The following is an 8,578-nucleotide window of genomic DNA, read 5'->3' as shown; positions in this document are numbered from 1 at the left end:
GGACAAATTAATGAACAAAAACTTAACTTTATGCTCTTCGTGGGCTCTTCTTAAGCTGGAACGAATGACAATGGCAACCAAATTTGCCCATTGTAACATATTCAAAAAGATTTATTTTTTCTGGAAAAAGTTATCATCTGCACCGTCATAGAGATGTGCATAGCATCGCTTTAGCCATTTCGAACATTTTTTTTACCGTGACCATATTGATTACGGTGGGTCGTATTTTACTTTTGATTTTTTTCGGAACGGCCAACCCCATAACTTTCACGGTCCAACGAAACGAATTGATTTCAGCATAAGTTTGATTTTATAAAGACGATTTTTCTAGGGCGGACACAGCAAATGCGATTTTCGTGGTAGTAGAGTGTTGTTGCATAAGACGATGTATGATTTCTCCGGCATGTGTTAGACGAAACCATTGCTATTGCCTGGAGTTGCAAGCCTATTCATGTAGCTTCAAAATGAGTATAATATGTTGGAAAAACAGTGGAAAAATTCAATATTCTTTGGCGAAAGGGCAATTTATCCTTTTTTAAGAAAGTCAAGGTCTAAGTAAATCACCAAAACTTTCTAGTGACTCTCCGTTGACTTGTAAGGTAATGCTTTGTGTATACAAAAGTGTTAGAATCAAAGTTCTCATTGAATTCAAATTAAATTAATTTCGATCATGTAGGCCCAAATTCCCGAACAACTTCCTAAAAGAATATTTCGAGAAATCAAATGGATACAAACAGGAGGACATTGGATAATTCGAATATTCCAGGAGTCCCACATGTCCCTATTTCCTTAATTGTCTTACTTTTTGCTAATCTTGTCCTTATGTCCTTAATATGTCTTCTTTTGAGAAACGTACCCGGATGGCGATTTCACAACAACTTCTGTTCCTAATGTCCTTATTTATTAATTAAAAATATGTCCTTAATGTCCTTATAAGGACAACCAAAATTTCTGTGTGACAGCTGTAAATTAACAAACCCGGAAGAGTAAGGTCGAATTAGTTTTGGTGAAGGATCAATCAACTCTACGAAGGTCTGGAAACGAAAGAACGATAGAGCTAGAGCACACATTGGTTTGCTTGTTGACGACAGCAAATTTGTTTACATCAAGAAAGCAAGGACAGCAAGCAAGAAAGGCAAGGGTTAGATCAGCCTTACTAAGTGCAAAGCATCGCAAGACGCCGGTTTTAATCATCCCTCAGATATCGAAACAGTAGACCGTTTGAGTTGAGTTGATTTATTTAGGGACTAGAAAGCATAATGAGCGAAGGTAACAAACGCAATGAATTAATTTAAAATATTCCTTCGATACTTGAAACTACATGAACAAGTTTTATGGACAGTTGAGGGATTCTTTAGGAAACAGTCCAGCCGAAATCGGACGTATTTTTCTGCGGATTTTTTTCTATGAAGAAATTCCTCGGTATTTGTGTGGCCAGTGGGAGGCGATCAAAAACCGCAAACATGCACTTTTTTTACGGAAATTTCTAGTTGTCCTCGCTAGGTACAGGGTCGTGTGAGGTGTCATTGGAAAGGTAATTGCGAGTTCATTCGGGTGGTTTTATGCTTTTTTCTTTTCGAAGTTGAAAGTAATATACTTACATCAAAAATATACAATCGAATGGCAAAGGATTGTTGAGTGAAGACACTGCCACCGAGGAGTCGGTAGATTCAATTGCGACGTGAATACAAAACAGCTCCAACATTAGTATATTCCCTGACATTCAATTTTCATCTCAGAGACACCGGAAAGTTTTTCAGAATTGAGTTCAAATCTTGCCTCCGGAAACTATCCATATCGGTTGAGGCCTGCAAGGCTTGTTCAAAGAATATATTGGGCGTATATGTGCATTGGATAAGAGGGTACTAGCATTCCGATTATGGTTTTCGATCTACCTGCTATATGCGAGTTGCGAGAAAAAACCTCCGAAAACGACCGAAAGGGAAAAAAATTTGCTATATGTGTCAGAAGGTCTTTTTCGTCGGCGAAACAAAACGAATAAAACGAGTTGTCAAAGACAGCAGTAAAAAGAAATTTTTTCGGATTGTCCAGAACGTTGAATTGTCCGTATTTGTTTTATATTAAGAGAAATAATTCAACAGCCCGAATAATTGAGCGTTGTAGGCATTATATGGCATTTTGCCTTTGTTATTTACCTGAAGTTTTTTGAATGTTTTCATATTCTCGTAGAGTTGAATCAAACAATGGAAACGCTAAAAGATATAACCACAAAACAACAAGGCGAAATCGTCGCCCTCAAAGCGGAGATCGTGCAACAGCGTGACAAGATCGTGGCCTTGCAAAACGAGACCGTGGCCTTGCAAAACGAGACCGTGGCCTTGCAAAATGAGATCGGCCACCTCCAAGCAGAAAATTTGAGTCTCCATGCAAAGGTCGATGAACTCAGAGAAACGGTGAAGTTTTTAGTTGACAGATATAAATCGGCGGACAAAAAAGCTGAAAAATCTATAAGCGTGGAACCCATGCCCATCGATGTGCCAATAAAAGTTCTTCCTACCGTGTCAAATTCGGCTACGAATAGATCAGAAACAGATCTAGCAGACGCATTCGCGAAGCTACCTACCGATAAATTGGCCGCAGAAATGTGGACTTCCACAATAGCAAACATGCCAGAGTTGAACGGACCTACTACGGCCGAGTTACTGGAGAAAAAAATAGAGAATTTTACGAAATTCATCACAACCGTATCGGCTAAACAAAATTTTTGTGATGCCGTTAAAGGGACCTGCCTCGAAAGAGGGTTGTCAAAAGGAATCGCTAGAAAAATGCAGAAACTTGCAAATAATGTCAGAGTGCCAGACGATGCTTAAGTCCTTAGAAATAAAATGGTTTTCTTCAACAATTCAGTTTCGTTTCCATTTGACCATCGGACTGAATAAATTCTTTTATCTGTAAGCGTGATCATTAGGTAAGATAATCATGTCGCAGTGAAAGATAAAATCATCGAACAATTAACACAGAATGACAATACCGCCGGTGGGTTAGTGTCGACACAGCTTATAAACTCGTTCGAACAGGACGGAGGAGCTGTAGGAAAAATAGTTGAGTGCAGACACTCTCACCGAGGAGTCGGTAGATTCAATCCCGACGTGAATACAAAACAGCAGCTTTGATATTGGTATAATCCCTGACATTCAATTTATTTCCTAGATTTTTTCATCTCCATTCGTGTGAGTGTGCTATCTTTACCCAAAATTTCCTTCGACCAATCGTTTCTGATCGGTGTCTTCAATTCTCAAGATCATTTTGTCATTGTTGGCCTTGGCGAACAAGTAATTTAAGAAAGCGGTTCACAAACCACCCAAATGTAAGAAGCTTGTGAGAAGAACTCAGGTTGAAAAATGGATTTGAAGAAATTTTATTTTTCTGAATGATAACCATGATAGCAACCTGTCGGACTCTGGGCAAAACGCACCCGTGCTCTACTCGGCGGTTCGGTCTGGCATAATCTTTTATTGAATTTTAATTGACTTAATGCAAAACAGTTTTTGAGTCCATTCGACAATTTGAACATTTTAACAAATTCATTTCATTTTGATTCAATCAGATGGCTTGGCTTTTTTGTATTATTTGGTCTGGCTTATTTATCTGATTAAATAATATACGGACCGAACGGATGAAATAATGTTGGTTTAGAGGAAAATTAAGCTGTGAGTTGAATATATAGAAATGTTGCTACCGAGGCTGTACAATGAAAGTATACACCAGATATGCCAATAATCTCAATACGAAGATCTGGAAACGAAAGGACGATAGAGCTAGAGCACACATTGGTTTGCTTGTTGACGACAACCAATTTGTTTACATCAATAAAGCAAGGACGGAAAAAGAATCGTTGATCAAAGAAGAAGAAGACGACGGAGGTGTCGGATATGAATATCTATTCTCGTCAATGTCACCATTGAGGGGTTGGATACGAACTCAATGGTAACATTGAGGGATTGTGTTAGAATTTAAAGTTCTCATTGAATTCAAATTAAATTAATTTAGATCATGTAGGCCCAAATTCCCTGTATACGACGTCATGGCCGACAACCTCTGTGCCCATTGAAACTCTAAACTAGAATTGGTGATGCTGCCGCTAAACTGTTAGAACCCTGCCCCACGTGGTCTTGTTGGCTCGTGTAATAGCCTGACTACCTTTACTGATCGATTTGTCCAATTGTTATGCAACATATGCCAAACTCTACCATCATCTGTTGTCATAGTGTTGCCTCCATTCTGTTTAGAACATTCTCAAAAGTACACAAATAGTTGCGGTTTCTTGTAGATTTATTCAAATTTTTACCGCTTGTCAGCACTACTAAGTTCGGTAGTATTGCAGAGTTAAAAATAAGAAGAGTGGCACCAGTGACACTCTCATTGTCACAACATTATTTTATAAAAAAAAAGTCTCAGTAAATAGCAAAACATAGCAATGGAAGCTGAAGTTAGCGAGTCTGGTAAAATTTATCGGAATGCAAGTGGCCTCTTCTGCTTTGTATGCGATCATTGTGGCAGTTATTTTGATAATGTCAACGAAACACTGGAACACATCGATGGTCATTTTACCGGTGGAACAATAATCACCGATGCAATTGGCTCAAATCAAACTTGTGCAATTGAAAACAAAGCAGAAAATTCGCTAGACTTCATTGCAATCAGTGATATTACCGCCGATCTTCGGTAAAATTTAATTTCAATTCCAAATCGTAGCATTTGTAAGTGGATCTTTTGTAGGTCCAATTTACGCGTCAAAGATGAGAGCAAACAAAATGAGACCTGCGTTGAAGATTGGCTGGAACCAAGTGGTTCGACCGACTTTATGACAGATTCGATCATTGATCGAAAACGGTGCATCCACTGCTCCTACTGCGCGGAGCATTTTGCTAGTCGCCTATTTTTGGTACTACATTCCGAAATCTCTCATCCTAACCAACCAATTGAAGGGGAACAGACTGGTGATTTACAGTGCGAGGGATGCTCGATCGAATTCGATACACCTACTAAACTGGAAGGGCATTTCAATCAGCAGCATCCGACAGAAGTAGCCACAGACATTAAAGTAAATGACGCAGACGAATGCTCCGAGTGTAAATTTTGTCGTCGGTCGTTTAAGGTAAAACATTTCCAATTTTGGTTAACTTTTCTATCTAAGGAACAACAATGCACTGTAGGCAAAACATCTGCTTAAGCGACTCCTACAAAGATCCACATGTAAAGACGAATTTTGCAAACCGACGCAAATTGGGGAATTTCCATTTTACTGCGACATCTGCGGCCACGGTTTTCGCCACAAGTTTCGCTTGATCCATCACATGACTCAACGGCATACCGGAAAGGAAGACAAGTGCAAATATTGCAATCAACGATACGTACTCGAAGCATCGCTGAGACGGCACGAAAATTCGGAATGTCTGCTACGACCGAATGCGGATGAAAATGGAATCGCTAAAGCCAACAATAAGAACGTTACATTGTCATCGGATGGGAATAAGTCATGGGACGGATACCGGGAGTCGAAAAATGTACAGCGCCCGAAAATGTTTAGCTGTGATCCTTGCCAGAAGTCTTACGATACACCCTACATTTTGAAGCAACACATTCTGTCCCACTCAAACTTGCGCGAATTTAAATGTAATTTGTGCGATTCCGCGTACAACACGAAACCAAGACTTCGCAGACATGTCATCTATAATCACACCGATCGTCCCACATTCGATTGCGAAGTTTGCGGCTGGAAGTTTCGCGAGAAGAATAATTTGAAGAGGCACTTGCGGCTGCACAATGGTGATTATCAGGCAGAGTGCCAACTTTGCGATAAGAAATTCACTGCCAATTGTCATTTGAAGTATCACATGAATACTGCACACAGTACGGAAACTCCATATCAGGTTAGTGAACCATCGGCTTCGATCTGTTCCAACGGAGGAAAGTTCGCACAAGCACAAAATTGTCTGGTTACCACAGAGGGATTCTTTTGAAAAACATCTTGCTGAAATCGGACGCATTATCCTGTCGATATTCTTATGTGCCCAGAAAGGTTTCGGACTTCACAAGACAAAACCACGCTCAGAAAAATTCGTCGATGCCGAAAACCGTAACCAGACAATTTTGTGCTTGTGTGAACTTTTGCCACAGAACGAACTGACACCAGATATTTCTTTCAGTGCGATCTTTGTGGAAAGTCCTTTAATTCAACCAGTAAAATGAATGCGCACCGACGGCGACACATCAAAGAAACGCTACCGTGTGACATTTGTGGCAAAATATTCGGCAGCAGGAATCGATTGTACGCCCACAAAAAGACACATACCGAGGAGCGGAATATCGTGTGCAAAGTGTGTGGAAAAAATTTTAAGACTGCAGTGGTTTTGCGTCAGCATATGTACTTGCACAAAGGGAAAATCTTTTCCTGCAACTTCTGTCCGATGACATTCGGTAAGGTTCTCGAGTGATTATATCAAATTTCGTGCTATGGTCGTCGCTATTTTCGTATCAACATTTCTGGTTCCATCTCAGCAATCTTGAAAGCGTTAAACTATGAAATTTCATTCAGATATGCGAGAGAACCATTCAATTCTGTTTTGACGCTCATCCCGATCCGAAATGTTAACAGAAAATTGTCAAGCGTTTTTGTCTTGCGTCTAAGGTTGTTGAGCATTTTTGTTAGCTACCATGACAAATTGAAATGCAAGGAAAGACGAGGTGATAAATATGAGAAGTGCTCCACCACCAGGCGAAAGTGCTTCTATGTTACATTGCCTACAAGGAGTTAATGATCGAAGCAAATGTTCTCTTTTCCAGTGCCACAACTAACCTTCTCAGCGCACCGGACCTTTCTTAACGCTAATGCCTATCCTCGCATTGATATTATATATTGGGTACTTTCGAGGGTGAAACTACTCCGAAAAGTCAGGTTACAGGTCCAAAACCTCACTGTACAAATCCATGTAAAGTCAAAGTCATTGTCTCAGGGTGACCTTCAGTTCCATAACAAAGACTCGAAGTCATGGTATTGCGTATTTCGAAATGGTTTCCCCCTCGGTACTTTACATGTTTGAAATTCGTAGTCATTTAAAACATGTAAAGTACCCGATTAGCTTCTCAAATTGTCGAATCATGTGCACTGAAAAATTGTTGCTAGTCGCAGAACGAATGATAAAAGGTCCTAAAAGGCCGACATCAAGATTTTTTTTTTTTATGAAAAAATCTTGTGCTAATTTCAGGGATACCCATGTCATTGTCGTTGAAAATTGTTTGTGACGAGTATGGCGATTCCTAGATAAAATACTCATCAAGCAACAGAACTGATTGAATTCTCATTTTTGTTGCAGCCCAATCGTCTGGTCGTAGAACACATGAAAAGCTGAGGCATAACATTCTTTGAGTGTAGCAAACATTAAACATTGCCGAATTAATAAAGCCAGTCTAATTGATCCATGCAGTTGCTGTTTTATTTTTTCAATAGAGAACGTTAGCTAAACGGCCGCTAACGCTAATTTCCAACGCTAAATCCCCCGCTAACGCTAAAATCAACGGTAATGCCCTGTCAATAAATGGCACCATTGTGAATGCATACACAACACATGGACGACGCAATTTTCGATTTATTTTCATTTATTATTTTAAAAGGTCATCCGGATCAATATTTTATTACTGCAATCCGTAGATCTAATTTGCAGGAAGGCAGCGACACTGTGCTGGAAAAAATCTATAAACTTTACAATGTGCTGTTCGACGACAAACATCTTCAACTACACAACAAACACATGGTTAACCTGCAATTGAAACACATGAAATTAATTTTGTGATTATTACTTCCACAATGTGATCGGATCAATATTTTATCAATGGAATTAGTAGATCTGACTTGTAGGAAGCCAGCGGTATTAAGCTGGAAAAGTTTTATTCACTTTTGATTGCAATAAAACGTATTACGAATCACATTTTCCAACTGCATGTTCGTCGTGTGGAGGATACTATCTGTAACATTAAAAAGAGAATAAAAAACGTTTCCAGCTTAATACCGATGGCTTCCTACAAGTCAGATCTACTAATTCCATTGATAAAATGTTAATCCGATCACATTGTGGGAGTGATAATCACAAAAATAATTCAGGTGTGTTTGGGACTAAACCTGTCTTGCCCGTTTCTCTTCTATATACTCATTGAAGAGTATAACCTGAAGTGAATCATAACTCGCCGATCCATGAAGCAATCGTCTTCTTCTCGTCTTTTCTACCTCTTAATACATTCATTCCTGAACCCAATACCACATCTGTATGTATATAGAAATACAGTTAAAACAATGCTCTGATCTGATACATCTCGCAATGAGAATGGAATTTCTTACCTGTCGTATTAAGAAAGACGCACAGGGGTTTAGAGGGTCTACGGATTATCTGTGTAAGAAAAGAAATCTCGTCCATTGATCCACCGTTCACTCACAGTCTCAGTGTCAGTTTTTTACCATATTCAAGACTTCAACCGAGCTAAACAGAACAATAAAAACCACGACATATTCCATATTCTAAGTCCAAGTACAGTCAAATCCGCGTAAAAACGCAAGAGCGAA

General features: G+C 39.4%; 1 protein-coding gene and 1 pseudogene across 2 annotated transcripts; both read left to right on the top strand.

Annotated features, from left to right (window-relative positions):
- The window catches only part of LOC119081091, a 1,508-nt pseudogene extending 924 nt beyond the window's left edge, over positions 1-584 (top strand).
- A 3,777-nt stretch (positions 585-4,361) lies between these two features.
- On the top strand, positions 4,362-7,441 carry LOC119080430 (zinc finger protein 26-like). Of its 2 annotated transcripts, none has more exons than XM_037188786.1 (5): positions 4,362-4,686; positions 4,741-5,119; positions 5,178-5,894; positions 6,171-6,441; positions 7,230-7,296. In XM_037188786.1, the coding sequence occupies exons 1-5, from the start codon at positions 4,439-4,441 to the stop codon at positions 7,283-7,285; spliced, it is 1,671 nt and encodes a 556-aa protein (XP_037044681.1). In that variant the 5' UTR covers positions 4,362-4,438; the 3' UTR covers positions 7,286-7,296. The 2 variants fall into 2 exon arrangements, with proteins under 2 accessions (XP_037044681.1, XP_037044682.1); XM_037188787.1 differs by lacking the exon at positions 7,230-7,296 and adding an exon at positions 7,338-7,441 and having other exon boundaries at positions 4,365-4,686.
- The last annotated feature ends 1,137 nt before the right edge of the window (positions 7,442-8,578 follow it).

Source organism: Bradysia coprophila, unplaced genomic scaffold, assembly GCF_014529535.1.
Source record: "Bradysia coprophila strain Holo2 unplaced genomic scaffold, BU_Bcop_v1 contig_350, whole genome shotgun sequence".
In the NCBI taxonomy this organism is placed as follows: Eukaryota; Metazoa; Arthropoda; class Insecta; order Diptera; family Sciaridae; genus Bradysia; species Bradysia coprophila.
The sequence above is the reverse complement of the archived record's forward strand: the minus strand, read 5'-3'. Positions and strand labels throughout refer to the sequence as shown.

What these genes read in the sequence shown, in the direction of transcription:
- LOC119080430 (XM_037188786.1), top strand. Translation starts at nt 4,439, where the DNA reads ATGGAAGCTGAAGTTAGCGAGTCTGGTAAAATTTATCGGAATGCAAGT. An exon ending in GTACGGAAACTCCATATCAG is followed by an intron (nt 5,895 to 6,170) that starts GTTAGTGAACCA and finishes TATTTCTTTCAG; the next exon opens with TGCGATCTTTGTGGAAAGTC. An exon ending in CTTCTGTCCGATGACATTCG is followed by an intron (nt 6,442 to 7,229) that starts GTAAGGTTCTCG and finishes TGCTAATTTCAG; the next exon opens with GGATACCCATGTCATTGTCG.